At 44.1% G+C, this 21,989-nt stretch overlaps 1 protein-coding gene across 1 annotated transcript in view; it reads left to right on the plus strand.

The window, feature by feature from the left end:
• LOC102425940 (endophilin-A3-like) overlaps positions 1-21,989 on the plus strand; it is a 46,933-nt gene extending 24,944 nt beyond the window's left edge. The window contains exons 3-9 of the mRNA XM_023746469.1: positions 2,364-2,436; positions 3,115-3,258; positions 5,190-5,323; positions 12,847-13,005; positions 18,012-18,115; positions 19,191-19,297; positions 21,979-21,989. Coding sequence (XP_023602237.1) covers positions 2,364-2,436; positions 3,115-3,258; positions 5,190-5,323; positions 12,847-13,005; positions 18,012-18,115; positions 19,191-19,297; positions 21,979-21,989 — 732 coding nt within the window. The remainder of the gene's footprint in view (positions 1-2,363; positions 2,437-3,114; positions 3,259-5,189; positions 5,324-12,846; positions 13,006-18,011; positions 18,116-19,190; positions 19,298-21,978) is intronic.

Below are 21,989 nucleotides of genomic sequence, written 5' to 3' on the forward strand. Positions count from 1 at the left end.
TTGTTGCCTTCAGCAGAGCATAGAAGCTGGTCAGGAGCAGGCAGGAAGCTTTGTCTTCCTTCTATTGTCGGGAGCGACCAAAGACTCCTGCTTGCTTCAGCTGCTGTTGTCTGCCGGCCGCCATCATGTTTGTGGTTAATTAGCATAATAGTCACTCTGATTAGCTGGTGGGGCATCACTTCGTGCATAGCGAAAGTACAATAAGCATGATTCTCTTTTATTAGATTACATATATATATATATATATATATGTATATATATATATATATATATATATGATGTACACACACACACAATAGAGACCCAGTGCACAAAATTTGTACACAGGTAGGGTCCCTAGGCCTGGCCAGTGATCAGGACCAATGTATGGGGCTACCAGCAGGGTGATCAGGGGCCCCTTGCTGGCACCGCCTTGCCTGGCCTGCGCCCTGCGGGCTGGGGACAGCTACTGCGTTGAGCATCTGCCCCCTGGTGGTCAGTGCGTACCATAGTGACCAGTTGTTCTGCCATTTGGTCAATTTACATATTAGGCTATTATTATATAGGGTATATATTTTTATTGACTTCAGAGAGAAAGGGAGAAGGAGATAGAAACATGAATGATAAAATAGAATCATGGATTGGCTGCCTCCTGCACACCCCTCACTGGGGATCAAGCCCACAACCCTGGCATGTGCCCTGACCGAGAATCAAACTGTGACCTCCTGGTTCATGGGTCGGTCGATGTCAAACACTGAGGCACATTGGCTGGACAAGATGGGCAGTCTTGGCAAGCAGTTAAATAGCCCGAGCATTGTGGTTATGCACCTTGGAGAGTCAAGAGTGTGTTTCTGGGCAGAGATCCTCATATGCGTACATATTGATGCCCCACATGGAAGCCCTGGCTGCATCCTCTGGGCACAACAGCTCTGGGCATTACCAGGTCCTGGCGCTGCCATCCAACTGGCCTGAGGGCCTGGTGGGCAAGTTCGTCTTTTCTGACTATGACACAGGGTGAAACCCCATTCCCTGCTCACCTCACATTTCTGTTGTGACAGTTATGCAGAACATTCATGCATATGAAAGCATGGGGGAAGTATGTTGGGACTCTTTTTTTTTTAAATGTGTTTAGCCGAACTGGTGTGGTTCAGTGGTTGAGCATCAACCTATGAACTAGCTCATGGTTTGATTCCCAGTCAGGGCACATGCCTGGGTTATGGGCTCGATCCCTAGTGTAGAGCATGCAGGAGGCAGCCACTCCATGATTCTCTCTCACCAGTGATGTTTCTATCTCTCTCTCCCTCTCCTTCCTCTCTAAAATCAATAAAATACCTTGTATAATAAAAGGGTAATATGCAGTTTGGCCAAATGACAGAAGGACCAGTTGCTATGATATGCACTGACCACCAGGGGCAGATGCTCAATACAGGAGCTGCCCCTGGTGGTCAGTGCACTCCCACAGGGGAGCGCCGCTCAGCCAGAAGCCTGACTCATGGCTGGCGAGCGCAGTGGAGGGAGCCTCTCCCACCTCCTCAGCAGGGCTAAGGATGTCTGACTGCCAGCTTAGGCCTGTTCCCCCCCAGTGGGCCGAAGCTGCCAGTCAGATATACCCCAAAGCTCCTGGACTGTGAAAGGGTGCAGGCCGGGCTTAGCTCCCCCCCACCCAACCAGTGTACGAATGTCCCACACCAGGCCTCTAGTATGTGTGTGTGTGTGTGTGTGTGTGTGTGTGTATAGTTAAAATGTGTTTCTTTTAATCCTGACCCGAGGATATGTTTTATTGATTTTAGAGAGAAAAGAAGAGAGTAAGAGAGAAACATCAATGTGAGAGAGAAACATCTAATCGCCTCCTATTTGCACCCTAACTAGGGATTGAACCCGTGACCTTTCAGTGTACAGGATGATGCGTCAACCAACTGAGCCACCTGGTCAGGGCATGTCGGGACTCTTTTTTTTTTTTTTTTTTAAAACCATATTTTATTGATTTTTTTACAGAGAGGAAGGGAAAGGGATAGAGAGTTAGAAACATTGATGAGAGAGAAACATTGATCAGCTGCCTCCTGCACACCCCCCACTGGGGATGTGCCCACAAGCAAGGTACATGCCCTTGACTGGAATTGAACCTGGGACCCTTCAGTCAGCAGGCTGACGCTCTATCCACTGAGCCAAACCCATTAGGGTGCATGTCGGGACTCTGAACAGAAATGATTGTGACGTTGTCCCTTGTCACCTGTGTGGAGCATCCAGGAATTGCCAAGGTCCTCTGTTTCCTTCCCTTTATTACAGGTGAAAATCATGTCTCAGTGTGTTTTCCTGTGAATTTGCAGTTTGTCACTCACCAACATTTTATGTGATTTTTTAAATATTTTTATTTTTATTTTTAGAAAATAGATATCACCAATAAAGCTGTTACAGAAATTCTTTTGAAAACCACAGAATACATTCAGCCCAATCCAGGTAATGTGGGACAATGTCTGGAACTGTCCTGTTGCCCATTCACGGTGACCCATGCTGACCACCCATGTCGGCTGGGCCCTTCCTTGAAGTGATCTAGCAACAACGCCCTTGGGGTCCCAATCATGAAATGTGGTTTTTTATTTATTTCAGAGAGGAAGGGAGAGGGAGAGAGAGAGAGACATCTATGTTAGAGAGACACATCAATCGGTTGGCTCCTGCAGGTGCCCCAACCAGGGCCAGGGGACCTACAACCAAAGTACCTATCCTTGACCAGAATCGAACCCGGGACCCTCTAGTCTGCAGGCCAACACTGTATCCACTGAGCCAGACCGGTTAGGACTTATTTACTTTTTAAAATATATTTTTATTGATTTCAGAAAGGAAGGGAGAAAGAGAGACAGAAAGAGCAAGAGAGAGAGAGGTCCTGATATAGGCTGGTTGCAATGTGTTCACAATTTCTGTTTCCCACGTGACTCTGCAACCAATCACTATGCACCCACCTGAGTGAAGCATGTGCCAATCATGGGAAAAACTAAATAGGTCACTGAGGCCCTTTGGCACCTCAGGTCTCTGACATGTCGCCGAGGGTGCCCTCGATCTTGCCGGTTGCATTTGTTGCATGCTCTCTGCCCCTCCACCCTGTCCCTTGAAGGAATTACAAATGACCCTGTCTTGAAGCATACAGAATGAAGCTGGGGCTGCTGAGCCCGATGTTGAAGATCCACAATTGGGGGAAGGCCCCGGGGTGCCTGCAGCCAGAGGGCCTGCTGGGCAACTGCATGCTCAAGTACGGCCAGGAGCTGGGCGAGGACTCCACCTTTGGTGAGTGTGGAAGTCCTGGAGGGCGGTCGGCCCATGTCACCTGTAGGTTATACACAAAGCCTTTATTTTCTCTTCACTTCTTTTCTTTTCTTTTTGGATTGATTTCAGAGAGGAAAGGAGAGGGAGAGAGAGAGAAACATCAATGATGAGAGAGAATCATGGATCGGCTGCCTCTTGCATGCCCCCTACTGGAGATCCCAGGCATGTGCCCTTACCGGGCATCGAACCGTGACCTCCTGGTTCCTAGGTTGATGGTCAACCACTGAGCAATGCAGGCTGGCTGGGAGATGGTTTTTTGTTTGTTTGTTTGTTTTTGTTAATTCTTACCTGAGGATATTTTTCCTATTGATTTTTAGGGAGAGTGGAAGAGAGAGGGAGAGACAGAGACACATCAATGTGAGAGAAACACATTGCTTGGTTGACTCCTTCATGAGCCCAGACCAGGGCCAGGGCCCACCTGAGAAACCTGCAACCTTGGTATGTGCCCTTGACCAAAATCGAACCTGGGACTCTGGTCCGAAGTTCGATGCTCTACCCACTGAGCTACATGGGAGATGTTTTTAAGAGAACCTGCAACCTCCTTGTACACAGCTTTGAGGTCACCCTCTTGCAAATTAATGCAGATTAGGTGCTTCCCAGGTACTGGGGGTCATTCAGGAAGAGCTGCCCTTCGCTGTCCACACTGGGCATGGCTGCCCGCCCTGCTGGGAGCTACCTGTGTGACACTGCCAGGCTTCCTCCACACCAGGGAGGATCAGGTCGCCTTGCCCTTGGAAGGATCCAGGGTGCGGCCCCAGGAGGACCTGGCAGCAAAAGCTGAGATGAGATGTTCATTCATTCCTATTGTCATCTTCATTGTTGGTGCTTAGCCCAGAGGAGGACTCAATCCTTTTATTGTTTACAAAGAGGGACTTTGTTCTGCAGCTTCTAAAAACCCTTAGGGCAGTGGTTCTCAACCTTCCTAATGCCATGACCCTTTAATACAGTTCCTCATGTTGTGGTGACCCCCAATTTCATTCTTACAAATTGAACATAATTAAAGCATAGTGATTAATCACAAAAACAATATGTAATTATATATGTGTTTTCCGATGGTCTTAGGCGACCCCTGTGAAAGGGTCGTTCGACCCACAGGTTGAGAACCACTGGCCTGTTGACAAAAACACATTGTGGTTTGGTTTTTTTTTTTTTTTTACAAAAATTGATCTTTATCTCCATCTAGTGGCCAGAATGGAAAGTGCCTCGGCCTGTCAGCCGCCAGGTAAGTTTGATGAAAAGGAGGAAGTACAGAAGAAATGTAGAAAGTTTTTATTTTTAGCCCGGCTGGCTGGCTCAGTTGAGTTTCTTCTTTTTTTTCCATTTTTTTCCAGAAAAGCTCTTTTAAATATAATAATGTTACATGCAATAAACATTAATATCTCAAGAAAAGCGATCTTAAATATAATAATGTTACCTTTAATAAACATTAATATCTTGAAAAAAATGATTTTAAACATAATGTTACATGCAATAAACACCAATTATTCAAGAAAAATGATCTTAAATATAACAATATTACATGCAATAAACAATATTTCAAGAAAAAAAGAATTTTAATTATTATAATTATTATACTGAGAGGTTAAGATTTGACCTATGAACCAGGAGGTCACGGTTCCATTACCAGTCAGGGAACATGCCGGGGTTGTGTGGAGGCTGTGCACGGGGCAGCCAATCCATGATTCTCATCATTGATGTTTCTCTCTGCTTCTCCTTTACTCTCTGAAATCCATAAAAATATGTTTTAAAAAAAGTTTTTGTTTTTATTCTTTTCCAAGTGAAGACCTTGTTAAATAAACCATCACCCACATACCTTGGGCAAGAAGTGAATAGTGCCGCCAACCTCCGGGTGCTCTGTGAATGAACGCTTTTTATTTGTTTTTCTGTGCCAGGCAGCGCGCTGACCGATATGGGAGAAGCTATGAAGCTGATGGCGGAAGTGAAAGAATCCTTTGATATTAACGTCAAGGAAACCTTTATTGATCCACTCCAGTTAGTACAAGACGAAGATTTAAAACAGATTTCAGTAAGTTTTCTTGGCTGTAAACCCCCGTGTTGCTACTTAAAATGATGTTTGTAGTTAAAACTATGGAGACGTGTCTCTGTAGGGACCCAGCGAAAACATCATCTTAGTGTGGGCGGTGAAACAGATAATCACTCAGTGATGTTCACCTGGCCCCCTGGGCAGGAGCCCCAGGAGCCATGAGCCCTTTATCCTGTAACTGTGTGCGTGTGCGTGTGTGTGTGTGTGTGTGTGTGTGTGTGTGTGTGTGTTTAATGGTAAATGTGTTTATTTATTTTAATCCTCATGCAAGGATATTTGTTCCATTGATTTTTATTTTTTAAAATATTTTATTGATTTCAGAGAGAAAGGGAGAGGGAGAGATAGAAAGATCAGTGATGAGAGAGAATCATTAGTCAGCTGCCTCCTGCATGCACCCCACTGGGGAGTGAGCTTGCCATCCAGGCATGTGTCCTTGGCTGGATTTGAACCTGGGACCCTTCAGTCCATAGGCCAATGCTCTAGCCACTGAGCCAAACCAGCTAAGGCTGTTCCATTGGTTTTCAGAGAAATTAGAAGAGAGAAGGAGAGAAGCATCGATGTGAGAAAAAACACATCAACTGGTTGTCTCCTGCTCTCACCCTGACCAGCACCCCTGCTGGGTAGGAGCCTACAACCAAGGTATGTAACCTTGACCAGAATGGAACTCAGGACCCTTAGATCCGAAAGCCAACGCTCTCTCCACTGAGCAAAACTGGCTAGGGCAGTGGTCGGCAAACTCATTAGTCAACAGAGCCAAATATCAATAGTACTTCTTCAAAATAGACTCACCCAGGCCGAAAACCAACTTCTGCACATGAGCCACGAAGTTTCAATCGCACTGTATGTGCACGCCCGCACGTGGTATTTTGGAAGAGCCACACTCAAGGGGCCAAAGAGATGCATGTGGCTCGTGAGCCGCATTTTGCCGACAACGGGGCTAGGGCTATCCTGTGGCTTATTGAAGCCAGCAAGAAGCCAGGCTAAAGGTACGTATTTCCACAGCCATTGTTCACAGCAAATGATTCTAAAACTGGAGTGGGTTTTCAATGATGAAAATCAAAACATACTCATTACATCTTTTAAAAATACATATATTTTTATTGATTTAAGAGAGAGAGAGAAACATCAATGATGAGAGAGAGAAAATCATTGATCCACTGCCTCCTGCACCCCCCTACTAGGATTGAGCCCACAACCCAGGCATGTGCCCTGACCGGGAATCAAACTGTGACCTGTTTCCTAGGTCAATGCTCAACCACTGAGCCACACAGGCTGGGCCTCCTTACCTCTTTTGATACATGGCACAAATGGTGATTAATTTCCAGGACTTCATTTTATATTTGGAAAGCTTTCTAAAATGGCCACATGGAGCTCACACACACAAGAGGGTGTGTGTGCTTCATTCATTGTGGTGTTTGCTCAATTCATTCTGAAATTGTTGGGGAACCTTATGAAAGACGTATAAGTACTCCAGAACAAGCATGTCAAGCTCAAAGCTAACACAGGCCAAATAAAAAAGATTTAAGTGTATGTGGGACACACAAAAAAAACAAAAAACAAACTTCAATTGTCATAGAAATGTAGGTTTATTTCAATAGAGACATAATGAATACAAAGGGCTGAAATAAATGAGACATCACTCACATAAAATAATAGAACATTTTAATAAAAATTAATATTTTTTCTTGAACATTGACTTACCAGACACTGAATATCTGCACAAATGAATAAGCGTAATGCAAATAAATCCATTTTTCTTGTTCTCCAAAAGCGAGATATTTTCTGTTGTGCACACCAAACAAGTCAGCCCAAGACTAAGGATGTGGCCATTGGCTGCTAAAATATTCACTGCTAGTATTAGTGGAGGGAAATGGTGCACCTGCGCGTAAGCTGCATAAGGGAAATGAATGCAAAATGATGATAGTCATCAGTCATTAGTGAACATTGTAGTTCATTATTAAAAATGATCTATAGAAAAAAGACAGAGAAGATGGTGACCGGCAGGAAGGTAGGGAGGGAAAGAGTGTGAGGTAGCTATAGAGGAGTGTGTGGACGTGTGTGGTGTGTGTGTATGAGCTAAGGACAGTTAGATTCTGCAGGTCTTCCAAGGGGCTGCCAAACCAGGCAGTCTTAGATGGTGGAGCCCCACTCCCAATGCAGACACTCCAATGTGGCCAGTACGGGCACAGAGACCACGCCATCTTGAGAAACAGAGCTGCTTGAGACTAGGATCCTGGCCTCAGCACCACCAAGTCTGGTCTCAGACGCAAACTAGGACCTTGCAGCCACTGGAGACAGAGACCTGCTACGACAGCTGCAGACCCACAGACACCAAGAATCCAGACATCCCAGCCACAGATTTCTAAACACATCAAGCTAGAAGGGAATGGAAGGAGGTATACCAGGTGTTGCAAAGCAAAGGACTGAATCCAAGAATACTCTACCCAGCAAGACTATCAATCAAAATTGAAGGGGAAATCAGAAGCTTCGCAGACAAAAAAGGCTAAGGGAGTTTATCACTACCAAGCCAGCAATGCTAAAGGGAATCTTTAAAAAGAAGAAATAAAAAGGTAAGAAAGAACACAGGCACAAAAATAGAAATGACTTCAAACAAATACCTTTCAATAATAACTTTAAACATAAAGGGACAAATGCTCCAATCAAAAGACATTGAGTGGCTGAATGGATAAAAGAACATGAACCATATATATGCTGTCTACAAGAGTCCCACCTCAGAACAAGGGACTCACACAGACTGAAAGTGAAGGGAAGGAAAAAGATCTTTCAGTCAAATGGAAATGAAAAAAAAGCTAGGGTAACAATACTTATATCTGACAAAATAGACCTCAAAGTAAAGGCCATAACAAGAGATAAGGAAGGACACTTCATAATACTAAAGGGATTGATACAACAAGAGGATATAACCCTGATAAACATATATGCACCCCATGCAAGAGCACCCAAATACATAAAAAAACTCCTGGAACATATCAAGGGAGAGGTTGACAACAATACAATCATAGTAGGGGACTTTAATACACCACTGACATCACTGGATAAATCCTCTAGACAAAAAAAAACAAAAAACAGCAAAGAAATAGCAATCCTAAATGTCTCACTAGATCAGATGGACTTAATTGAAATCTTCAGAACATTTCACCCCAAAGCCACAGTATATTCATTCTTCTCAAGTGTACATGGGATATTTTCAAAAACAGACCACATATTGGGTCACAAGCAAAGTCTCCCCAAATTCAAGAAGATTGAAATCATACCAAGCATCTTCTCAGAGCACAATGGCATGATATTAGAAATAAGCTATAATAAAAACAATCCAAAAAACTCAAACACTTGGAAGCTGAATAGCATGCTATTAAATAATGATTGGGTTACCAATGAGATCAAAGAAGAAATTACAAATATCCTGGAAACGAATGACAATAAAAACACAGCAATCATAACTCTACGGGACACAATGAAAGCAGTCCTGAGAGGGAAGTTTATAGCTCTACAGGTCTACCTCAAAAAACAAGAAAAAAATAGTAGTAAATAATCTAACTCTACAACGCAAAGAATTAGAAAGAGAGCAACAAGAAAAGCCCAGATGAGCAGAAGGAAGGAGATAATAAAGATTAGAGGAGACATAAATAACATAGAGACCAAAAAACAATCCATAAAATCAATGAAACCAAGAGCTGGTTCTTTGAAAGGATAAACAAGATCAATGAACCTCTAGCCAGGCTCACCAAGAAGCAAAGAGAGAGGACCCAAATAAACAAAATCAGAAATGAAAGAGGAGAAATAACGACAGACCCCACAGAAATACAAAGGATTGTTAAAACATACTATAAAGAACTCTGCTCCAACAAACTAGACAACCTGGAGGAAATGGACATATTCCTAGAAAAATACAACCTTCCAAAACTCAATAAGGAAGATTCTGAAAATCTCAATAAGCCGATAACTATGGAAGAAATTGAAGCAGTCATCAAAAAGTTCCCAGCAAACAAAAGCCTGGGGCCAGATGGCTTCACAGGGGAGTTATACCAACCATTCAAGGAAGGACTAAAACCTATCCTTCTCAGACTATTGCAAAAAATTCAAGAGGAAGGAACACTTCCAAGCTCATTCTATGAAGCCAGCATTACCCTAATACCAAAACCAGATAAAGACAACACAATGAAAAATAATTATAGGCCAATATCCCTCATGAACTTAGATGCCAAAATCCTCAATAAAATTCTAACAAATCGGATCCAGCAGTACATTAGAAAGATCATACACCATGACCAAGTAGGATTTATCCCAGGGATGCAAGGATGGTACAATATTCGCAAATCAATAAACGTGATACAACACATAAGCAAATTGAGAGATGAAATTCACATAGTCATATCAGTTGATGCAGAAAAAGCACTTGACAAAATCCAATACCCTTTCTTGATAAAAAAACTCTCAGCAAGGTGGTAATAGAAGGATCATACCTCAACATAACAATAGCCTTATATGAAAAACCCACAGCCAACATCATACTCAATGGATAAAAACTAAAACCATTTCCCCTAGGAACAGGAACAACACAGGGAAGCCCACTCTCACCATTCCTGTTCTACATAGTATTAGAAGTACTAGCCTTTGAGATGAGACAAGAAGAATAAGTAAAAGGCATCCAAATTGGAAAAGAAGTAAAACTGTCCTTATTCCCAGATGACATGATACTGTACATAGAAAACCCTAAAGACTCCATCAAAAAATTATTAGACTTAAATGAATTTGGCAATGTAGCAGGATACCAAATTAATGCCAAGAAATCTATGGCATTTCTATACACCAATAGTGAACTTACAGAAAGAGAGACTAAAATAGATATCCCAATTACCATCACACCAAAAAAATTAAGATATCGAGGAATAAACTTAACTAAGGAGGTAAAAGACTTATATGCGAAAAACTACAGGACACTGAAAAAAGAGATAGAGGAAGACATAAACAGATGGAAGAACATACTGTGTTCATGGATGGGTAGAATCAACATCATCAAAATGTCCATACTACTCAAAGCAATCTATAGATTCAATGCAATCCCCATTAAAATACCACTGGCATATTTCACAGACCTAGAACAAACTTTCCAAAAATTCATCTAGAATAAAAAAAGACCCCAAATAGCTGCAGCAATCCTGAGAAAGAACAACAAAGTAGGTGCAATCTCAATATCAGATATCAAGCTGTATTACAAAGCCACTATTCTCAAAACAGCCTAGTACTGGCACAAGAACAGACATATAGACCAATGGAATAGAATAGAGAACCCAGAAATTGACCCAAACCACTATGCCCAATTAATATTCAACAAAGGAGGAAAGAGCATACAATTGGAGTCAAGACACTCTCTTCAATAAATGGTGTTTAGAAAACTGGACCGATACATGCAAAAAAATGAAACTAGACCACCAACTTACACCATACACAAGAATAAACTCAAAATGGATAAAAGACTTAAACACAACACGGGAAACCATAAAAATACTAGAGGAATCCACAGGCAGCAAAATCTCAGACATATGCCAAAGGAATTTCTTCACTGACACTGCTCCTAGGGCAATGGAAACTAAAGAGAAAATAAACAAATGGGACTACATCAAAATAAAAAGCTTTTGCACAGCAAGGAAAACCATCAACAAAACAACAAGAAAGCCCACTCAATGGGAGAACATATTTGCCAATGTTATCACTGATAAGGGTTTTATCTCCAACATTTATAGGGAACTCATACAACTTAACAAAAGGAAGATAACCCAATCAAAAGATGGCAATGGACCAAAATATATACTTTTCGAAAGAAGACAGAAGGAAGGCCAATAGACATATGAAAACATGCTCGAAGTCACTAATTATCCGAGAGATGCAAATCAAAACGACAGTGAGGTACCATTTCACACCTGTCAGAGTGGCTATCATCAACAAATCAACAAACAACAAGTGTTGGCGAGGATGCGGAGAAAAAGGAACCCTCATGCACTGCTGGTGGGAATGTAGACTGGTACAGCCACTGTGGAGAACAGTATGGAGCTTCCTCAAAAAACTAAAAATGGAACTCCCATTTGACCCTGTGATCCCACTTCTAGGAATATATCCCAAGAAGCTAGAAACACCAGTCAGAAAGGATATATGCACCCCTATGTTCATAGCAGCACAATTTACCACAGCTAAAATTTGGAAACAGCCTAAGTGCCCATAAGCAGATGAGTGGATTGGAAAACTGTAATACATCTACACAATGGAATACTACGCTGCTGTAAAAAAGAAGGAATTCTTACCATTTGCAAAAGCATGGATGGAACTGGAGAGTATTATGCTAAGTGAAATAAGCCAGTCAGAGAAAGATAAATATTACATGATCTCACTCATTTATGGAATATAATGAACAACATAAACTGATGAACAAAAACAGATAAAGAGACAGAGAAGCATTGATCAGACTGTCAAACCTCAGAGGGAAAGTAGGGGAGGGTGGGGGTAAGGGTGAGAGATCAACCAAAGGACTTGTATGCATGCATATATGCCTAACCAATGGACACAGACAACAGGGGGGTGAGGGCATGAGAGGGGGTTTTGGGGGGGATATGGGGGGATAGGACACATATGTAATACCTTAATCAATGAAGAAATTTAAAAAAAGAATGATCTATAACAGTATATTGTAAAAATTAAGTTGCAATATTTTTATTAAAACGTTTCTTACATACCTTTATATTGGCTGGTCTGCAAAAATATTTGTTGTGGGCCACATGCTGCCCACAGGTTGGGAGTTTGACATGTTTTCTCTAGAAGGTACTAGAGATATGTGTTTTTATCATCTATTTCTTAAGGATTTAACAGTAGTGCCAGAAGACATATCCCTATTTTTGGTATAGATAATTTGTTTATAAATTACAGACATTAACAGAGCTGGTGAGGGGTCCTGTAAAGAAATTTGAAAATGGAATCTGAGTGACAATACTGTGGCCTTATCTCCCATATCGACAATCATCTGTCATTCATCCATCCATTTATGCTAGCATCCACCCATCCATTTATGGTATCATCCATCCATCCATCCATCCATCCATCCATCCATCCACCCATCTAACCATCTATTTATGCTATCATCTACCCATCTATCCATCCATCCATCCATTCATTTAAGCTATCATCTATCTATCCATCCATCCATCCATTTATGCTATCATCCATCTGCCCATCCATCCATTTATGCTATCACCCATCCATCCATCCATCCATACATACATCTATTCATTCATTTCATAAATATTCCTTGATATTTTATAGTGAAAGAAGCCTCTAATAGATGCTGAGGTGCCCACCAAAAAGAAAAGTAATTGGGTCCTTGCCCCCTAAAATGTAGGCCTAGAAAAAGTAATGACCTTTCTTGTAGAGGTGCGGCAGGTCTCCCTGTGTCACTTGCTAAGGTAGCAGCTCCAGGTCTGTCTCCTCTCCCTCAGAACCACCTGAAGAGGCTGGAGGGCCGCCGCCTGGACTACGATTATAAAAGGAGGCACGTCGGAAAGATCCCCGACAATGAGATCACACAAGCAATGGAAAAGTTTGAGGAGTCCAAGGCCATAGCGGAGAGATGCATGTTTAATTTTTTAGAAAATGACGTAAGTATTGACCTCAACCAGGAGACCCTCCTGGGAATGAAAACATTGACTGTATGTTTGAGGGGAAGCTCTGGGAGCCTTTATTGTTATAAAAGTTTCCAGAAATTCCTTTTATTTATATACTGGTGGCTGGGTGCATGGATTCATGCACATTGAGAGGAAATTAATTAGAAGAAAGATTCATGCTGTACTTATGTTACTGCAAAAAATTACATGTCAAAATAGTATATATAATATAGTATTATAAAATTAAAACACATGTGCGATTGGCACCAGCAGGAGCTTTATATGTATTGCGCATGTGCAAGTCAACGTTTATTTTTAAATTGCCAGTGCATGTCATATGTACTGGCCAGTCAGTCAGACAGACCTACAGTCAGTCACTTAGCCTTTTATATATATAGATCTATTTAATTGATTTTAGAGGGAAAGGGAGAGAAAGAGAGAAACATCAATGATGAGAGAGAATCATGGATCAGCTGCCTCCTGCACGCCCATTACTGGGGATTGAGCCCACAACCCGGGCATGTGCCCTGACCGGAATCGAACTGTCACCTCCTGGTTCCTAGGTTGGCACTCAACCACTGATCCACACAGGCCGCGTCCAGATATTTCATTCTAAGTGTGCTTTGGGAAGCAGAGGCCACCACACACAGCTGGCTGCTTGTGGCCTGGGCACTGCTGGGGGCCTCCACATGCCAAGAGACTCAGCTTAGTAACTACCTCTCCCCTGGTTGCATTGAACACCTACTATGTGTGTGCACAGTGTCCCAGGATGTATGTCTTTCCTGATGTCAGCCAGGAAGGGAGGAAGTCACTACTGATAAATGCATCTCTCTGTGACATAATCTTGTATTTTAGCCACATGAGAGAGAAGAGCTGCTGATGTCCCCTCTGCCCATCCCAGCCCCATAGTGTTTCAAAGAATGTTCATTTAGCCCTAGTGGGTTTGGCTCAATGAAAAGAGCATAGGCCTGTGGACTGAAGGGTCCCAGGTTTGATTCTGGTCAAGAGCATGTATCTTGGTTGCAGGCTTGATCCCCAGCCCTGGTTGGGTCGTGTGCGAAGACAAACCAATCGATGTGTCTCTCTCGCATCAATGTTTCTCTCTCTCTCTTCCACTTTCTAAAATTCAATGGAAGAGATATCCTCACATAAGGATTCAAAACAACAAAACAAAAAGAATGTTCATTTAGTTGTCTTCCATGATTCCTTTTCACATTCTGTAATGCCATACATATTGCAAAGTGGATGTTAAAATAGAAATTCGCTTTCCTGAGGACAGAGGTGGCAGTCTACTGTGATCATGTGAGGTTGAGGCACTGTACTTGTTGAAAAGTATGTGTCAGCCCTGGCCAGTGTTGCCCAGTGAATAGAGCGCCAACCTGCAGACTGAAGGATCCTGGGTTCAATTCAGGTCAAGGGCACGTATCTGGGCTGTGGGCTCAATCACTGACCAAGCCAAGGAACCCCACTCATGCATTAAAAAAAAAAGTATGTGTCAGAGCCAAAGAGGTGAAACTTGTTGGGGTCCAACCCCAGCAGGTCCAGGGATTCCCAAAGGTGTGGACAGAGTCAGTGATGAAACTCCTGTCTGGTTTGTGTATCCTTCTACCAGGCTGAGTCGGCAGAGGCTATTGTACAGGAGGCCCGATGCTTTTTGGCTGCTGTACAACCCTCTGCATTGTATTTCCAAAAAATCTAACATATAACATTATTCTCCCCCTTTTTTGTTTTTTATAGAAAAGGTTTATATTGATGGAATTGTCAGTTTTTCTTTTTGTGTCAAGAGTTAACTTTGATGTGTTAAAACTAAGTAAAATGCATTTGCTCAATCCAAAGCAGGCATTAAAAAGAAAAACCCCAAATGCTCTCTTGTATCCATTTTAAGAGTAGGATTGGCACTTTCCGATATTACCTGAGTCCTGATCTATCACCCCAGGGAGAGCTTGCCAATCCTGCACTTTCCTGGGGTGGAAAGGCTGTAGTGGGGTTAAGGATGAGGCTCCTTGGGTCTACCTTCTCCCATGCCTTTACATTTACCTTTCCTTCCTCAGAAAAGCATGGACATACTTCTTGTATAAAACGTTCCATCTGACTGGGCGTAACCTTAACTCCTCTGCTAGCAAGCATATGTGTTAAAAGATCAATATGGAGTCTTTTTTCTTTAGACTCAGTAAGGCACATCTTCTCAATCTAAAGATCAATACAGAGTCTTCTTTCTTTGGACTCAGGATGGCACATCTTCTCAATCTAAGTTCTGTACTATCCACCTTCTTACCCTACTTATCCTCTATAGGGGGGTCTGCAGCACCCTGGTAGAGTCCTATCTGTCCCTAGTGTGGGGGTTCTCAATGGGGGGGGCTTACCTAGGGGAATCCTGTTCCAGGGGTTCCCAAAGGTGTGGACAGAGTCAGTGAAGACTATCCACCCTCTTCCTACAGTGGAGTCCTATCCATCCCGAGAGTGGGGCTTACCTAGGAGAATGGGGGGCTTACCTAAGGGTCCCTGTTCAGGTGCCAGATGTTGGGGTCCAGCCCCAGCAGGTCCAGGGGTTCCCAAAGGTGTGGACAGAGTCGGTGAAGAAGGAATGACATGGAGGCAGTGTTCAGGTAATCATCATAGCCAGGTTGTGTGTTTTATTGTCTTGTTACATCTGTATTTATACCAGTTGATTTTAATCCTATCAATTTCTATTCCAAAGATTAGGGCATTTCTTATCTCCATTCCAGGGAGTAAAGATTATGTAGCTTAAGAGTGATTGTTCGTAGTTAAAGTGATTAACTACCTGCCTGGCACTTAGTTAAAAGGTTTTATTCCCTCCCTAACTTCAGAAAAAAATCCCTACCTGGGGAAACAACCTTTCTTGGAGAGGTGACCTTGGTTAAAACACATAGCGCCAAGAAGGGGAGCAAACATATTAAGAACAGTATGCCATATACTCCAGGTCCCTTGAAACCTATGCTGTGCAGATGTTCCCTGCAGCGACTGTGTCAAGCAGCAAGGATGGACCGGCTTCCGGCAGAAACTGAAGAAATCCATAGGATTTCACAGGGTCCAGGCTGTCTATGTTTTGTGTATTGGGTATTGACCTTGAGGCCCAGCGTGTGCCTTTGCCCCATGGACTTGGCATACGCATGTGGTGCAGTTTCCTTGTTCACATGCGCATACTGTTGTGTCTGAGTTGCCCTGGGAATCTGTGGTTGAAATGGTCTAAGTGGGTAAGGAAAGTGAACATGTAGCAGAGAAAGCATGGTTTGTGACTCCAAATGGAGCCACTTTGTAATGTATTTTTCATTGATTTCAGAGAAGAAGGGAGAGGGAGAGAGAGAGAGACAGAGAGAAACATCAATGATGAGAGGAAATCATTGATCAGCTGTCTCCTGCACACCCATAGGGGATCGAGGCAGCAACCCGGGCATGTGCCCTTGACCAGAATCAAACCCGGGACGCTTCAGTCCACAAGCTGATGCTCTATCCACTGAGCCAAACTGGACAGGCCACAAATGGAGCCACTTTGGATCTCTGAGGCAGACGTGTCTGTAGTGGGTGTTGCAGGGTGAGTCACAGGGCCGGCTTTGCCCACAGCCAAAGAGTGAGAGGACTAAGGAAGTGATGCAGAGGCTGTGGGGAGCTGGGGAAGGGGGTGGAGTTTTATCTTGTTTTGTGTCTTTATTTGGATTTGGAGTGTGGGATTGTGCTGGGGGCCCCCAGCACCTCCAGCCAGTGAACTTGCCTCTGTGGCCCCCAGAAATGAGCTCAGTGAGCCCCTCTTTTCCATGGCAGCACCTCGGAAAGGTGGGAAACCTGGGTAGCTGGCAGGCCTGCTAGAGACTCCTCTCCCCAAATGATGCATTTCCAGGGCTTCCTTGGGGCACATGGCCTTTTGATTTTTTTTTAACCTTTTGATTTTTTAAAATATATTTATATTTTTATTGATTTCAGAGAGGAAGGGAGAAGGAGAGAAACATCAATGATGAGAGAGAATCATGGATCGGCTGCCTCCTGCACGCCCCATACTGGGGAGCAAGCCCGCACCCCAGGCATGTGCCTTGACTGGGAATTGGACCCTGACCTCCTGGTTCTTAGGTCAATGCTCAACCACTGAGCCATGCCGGCTGGGCTGATGTGATTTTTGTGTGTGTCCATTGATGTTTGGTCACAGCTTCCACAAATGCCTGGATGGTGGGAAAGAGAGATGCCACCATCTTTAGAGTTTATTCCTTTCAGCTGTTTGTCTTAGGGAAGGCTGTCATAGTGGCAAGAACCTACAGAAGTGCTGCACTAGGTCCCTCTTGTCTGAGAAGAGCAGGATGTACTTAGTCTCCTGACTGGACTTAAGTAGAAAGGACACAAAGAGACACTTTGGTAAGGGAACCATTCATTCGCTCAGTGTTGGTTTCCCTTGTCATAGAAAAAGCTTGATCTCTCTTTCAGATGGATGATGAACCTTAATTTTTTTAAAGAAACATTATTTTATTTATTTGTTCATTTTTGGTTAATCCTCGCCCAAGAATATTTCCCATTGATTTTTAGAGAGAGTGAAAGAGAGAGGGAGAGACAGAGAGAAACATCCATGTGAGAGAAACGTCAATTGGTTGCCTCTTGCAGGAACACCAACCTGGGCCCGGCCGGGGAGGAGCCTGCAACCAAGGCACTTGCCCTTGACCAGAATCGAACCCGGGACCCTTTGGTCCCCAGGCTGATGCTCTCAGATTGATGAACTTTATAGCATAAAAGAAAATCTCCGGAGAATATCCTCTTCGTGGGCTGATCGGCGTTTGATTGAGTTAAAGCACATTTATAATCAGAACTCAACGTGCACATGTGCGGCCGGCATCACTAGCTCTATGCACCTGGACCTGCGTGATGATCACCTGCTCCTTGTGATATTAAATGAGCCGAGGCTGATGCGGCTTCCCTGCAAGGCCTTGTCCCTGGGCTCATGTCCCGCCTCCGGCTCCCACGGGCTCTGGCCGCCAGGGATAACGTCCCCTTCCCTGCAGGTAGAGCAAGTTGGCCAGTTGGCGCTGTTTATCCAGGCGGCTCTAGAGTATCACCAGCAGTCGGTCAACATCCTGCAGCCACTGCAGAGGAAGCTGAGGATGCGGTAAGAGCCTCCCGCCCCCACCCTTTCTGATGTGGGATCAGAACCAGTGGGAACCACTCCCTCTGGCTCTCTGCCTCTCTGTCTCCCCCATCCCATTGTCCCATTCTTTTTTAAAAAAATATATTGTTATTGATTTCAGAAAGGAAGGGAGAGGGAGAGAGAGAGAAATATCAATGATGAGTGGAATCTTGGACTGGCTGCCTCCTGCACACCTCCCACTGGGGATGGAGCCTGTAACCTGGGCATGTGCCCTGAAGGGGAATCGAACCCTGACCGCCTGGTTTATATGTCGATGCCCAACTGCTGAGCCACGCCGGCCTGCCTGCTCTAGACTTTTTTGAAAATGAGTGATATCCAATGGAGTATGCATGGTAACCCTGTGCATTAAAGTGAGGGGTGAACCAAAAAACCTACCCTATTGTTTGGCCAGGGTTGGATAACAGAAAATTGTCTTATACAGGCCTAGGATAATGAATAAATGTGCAAGGGTTTTGGCTTATATCAATGCCCTTCTAACAAAGGGAAAAGTGGTGTCTGGTCAGCAAGGTGTCCCCTCTGTAGTCGGGTGGTCACTGGGAGCTCACGGGGGCAGCATTTCATTTTCTGTCTCTGTTTCCGGGAGAAAAAGAGACAGAAAATGAAAGCCCCTCCCACTGACAGGATCCTGCTGGTCACTCAGGAGTTAAGCCCCTCCCGCTGACAGGGTCCTGCTGGTCACACAGGCATTATGCCCGTCCCTTATGAGCTAAGCTCCTCCCACATGACCTAAGCCCCTCCCACGGACAGGATCCTGTTAATCACAAAGAAGGTAAGCCCTTCCCACTGGCAGGATCCTGCTGGAGTTTAACTCCCAGGTGACGACTGCCCACTGCCAAGACCAACTTCGCAATAGATGCTCTTCCAACACCTGGTTGAACAGCAACAACTCGGGGTGTCACCTCTAGCACTTTGGGCTACTCCAGAGTCAGGATGTAAAAGTCACACCCCTCAGTGTGTAGGCTCCTCAAGGCAGAGCCAGCGTGTGTGGGAGGCTATTTGGCTTCAGCCGACACATCTTCCTCTGTGTGTGTTACAGAATCGCGGCTGCCTCCTCTCTGGGCAGAAATGACTTCATGCTGCAGCCCCTGAGAAGGTGTCCCAAATCACTCAACCTTTCCACCACCTCCTCAGCCAAGTCCATAGGTGAGATGCCCGCGCTGGGGCCAGGTGCACCTGCGGGAGGTTCTGCCAGAAGCCTGTGCTCACTGCGTGTGGCCCGTGCTCCTCTGCCATTGAAGACACTGACACCCCGAATTTCCTTCTTCCCCACCCATCCCACCGTCCCCGGGAATGCCCCTTACCCTGCTTCCTGTGTTCAGGTACTTATGTCAATTTTTAAAAACCAGCAGCAGGGCCCTGGCCAGTTTGGCTCAGTGGATAGAACATCAGTCTGCAAACTGAAGGGTCCCAGGTTCAATTCCAGTCAAGGGCAGGTACCTCAGTTGCCTTGGTCATCTGTAAGACTCACTGGGCATGGGTTAGAGCAGTGGTTCTCAACCTTGGCTACACATTAGAATCACCTGGGAATCTTTTTAAAATCCTGATTTCTGGGCCTCATCCTCTGGAAATTCTGTTTCTTTGTTATGGGGTGGGACCACAACATTAGTAACAAAGAAACAGAATTTCCGGAGGATGAGGCCCAGAAATCAGGATTTTTAAAAGATTCCCAGGTGATTCTAATGTGCAGCCAAGGTTGAGAACCACTGGGTTAGAGGGACACAAGCTTGAGACTTGAGTTATGAAGGCTGGGACTCATGAAGGGACATCAAGTGCAGCACAAGTGAAGGTGGGCTCTGGATATCTGTGAGCTGATGTGGTTTCATTAGGTGAGGTGGAAGTAAAAACCAATCAGGGAGGGAGGGCTTTGGAGCAGGATGCAAGGCTGCCTCTATGAGTGTGGACTGTCAGAGTTGGGGTAGTACTTCATTCAGTTTGAATTTGCCAGGCATTCATTCTCTGAGCCCACACATGCTGAGTAATGAGTTAGGAGGTCAAGGAGATAGTTATGGTGGTTGGCGCTGTTGGAGTGCAGGTGCGAGAGAGGTGTGGTAAAAAGACTGATGTGCAGTTGTAGAGGATATGCTAATTCATGGTCACAGGGCCCTGAAATTGACTTAAGAGTGAATGAAAGGTGAATTCATTTTTGGTGGTGACTGGATGTTAATATGTGGAATTTTAGTGTAATTGTCTGAAAAGAGGTGTATTGTCATGCTACATGCACTGCCCAGAGCTTAGGTGTTATAGATGTGCACACCTGTCAGTTGTTGAGGGCAGATACTGTTGATGTTCTTTGTGAACGATGATGCTGAGATGAGCTTGGCGTGCAGGATTAAGTTTAGAGAAGCAGAGGGCTACCGCTAGTCAGGCAAGTAGCCAAGCCCCCAAAGCCCTCATGGCTTTTATTTGGGGAGTACAGCAAATAACAATGGAGTACAGCAAGTGACTATGATTAACAGGCATGCTTATGAGATCATCAGAGCTAAGTTATACATTACAATATTAATTCCCTATGTTATACAAAGACCCTTTCCACCTGCAGCAGTGTACCCTCCCTGGCTTTCCATGCCCTCATGGACTATTTATCACCTCAAGGAAATTCTGCCTCTGAACAATAAGTCTTGCGTGCAAGACTTTGTTCTGATGTGGCCTGCTTGCAGGCTCCTGCCTTTTGTTGGCAGAACGTCCTCTTCTAGTTAACTTTTCATTCCACTTGTCCAGCTACAATTTCCCCCTTTTTAGTTTTGTTGTAGGTTTGAATCATGACAGAGATTTATTAGGGGACCTATGTGGTCCCCTTATAATCATGACAGAGTTTTATTAAGGGACCTATTTGGTCCCCTCATAAAACTACTGATTGTTCAAGATCCGCTAATTGTTCATTGATTTTACTATCAATATGCCGTTGAGAATTCCATAACCGTTCTGAATCTTTATGCCAGTCTTGAACAAAAGTAGCAGTTTGGACTGATCACTGTAATGCTACCCCAGCTGCTGCGGCTGTCGCTGTTATAGCAATTCTGGCTTGCAATAGATACAAGCTCTCTCCACTGTGATTAAAAGATACAGAGTTATTTACACAAGTTAATAAGGTACAATTAAAACAAGATATTTCCCCGGTAGTTTGATTCCATTGGATTGGTCCTTTCAAGGATTAGTGGTGTTTTTAGCCACACTCAACCAGGCTTTAAAACCCAATTGCAGATAATGATCACCCAGTCCCAGACACACAGGCATTCCGGCAACTCCTGTCAAATAGTTGTTCATTTTTGTTCCTTCTTCTTCTGGTTTCATAGGCCCACGATCTTCAAAAAGTCCAGGTGTCCAATTAGAGTCATTAGTTACAGGGCCTTCCATGGGCAGCCACAAGACGTTCCCCTTCCTGGCATAGGCGCTTCACCTGTCCCCATGTAGGTGGAGGGGTGTTTCGGGTGCAAGGCAATGGTCCGCGAATTGTTTGTCCTCCCTGGATGGTTAGCTGCGCAAACCGGTCTTCCAGTCCCGCTTCATTACACTTCCTCTTGTTCGCCATGCCTTAACTTGATTCTTCTATCAGGAATCCAGAACTTCCTAGTTCCTGTGGAAACGTAAGTATATCCTCACCCCACCTTAAAACGGTAGTTGGGCACCATTGATTAGTAGTAATATCTTGGTACATGATCGGTTGTTCTACCCGGACCTCCTTTTTATGTCCCCAATGTATTTCAGCAGCTGACACTGCATCTGTATTCAAATTTTAAAAAATTTAAAGTAAATAGAGCTCTTAATAATCTTCGTCGGGGACTCTGGCCTGATACCAGCTCTTCTCCCCCTTTTTGTTTTTGCAGCATTTCCTTAA

This window comes from Myotis lucifugus, unplaced genomic scaffold, assembly GCF_000147115.1.
Source record: "Myotis lucifugus unplaced genomic scaffold, Myoluc2.0 scaffold_683, whole genome shotgun sequence".
Taxonomy (NCBI): Eukaryota; Metazoa; Chordata; class Mammalia; order Chiroptera; family Vespertilionidae; genus Myotis; species Myotis lucifugus.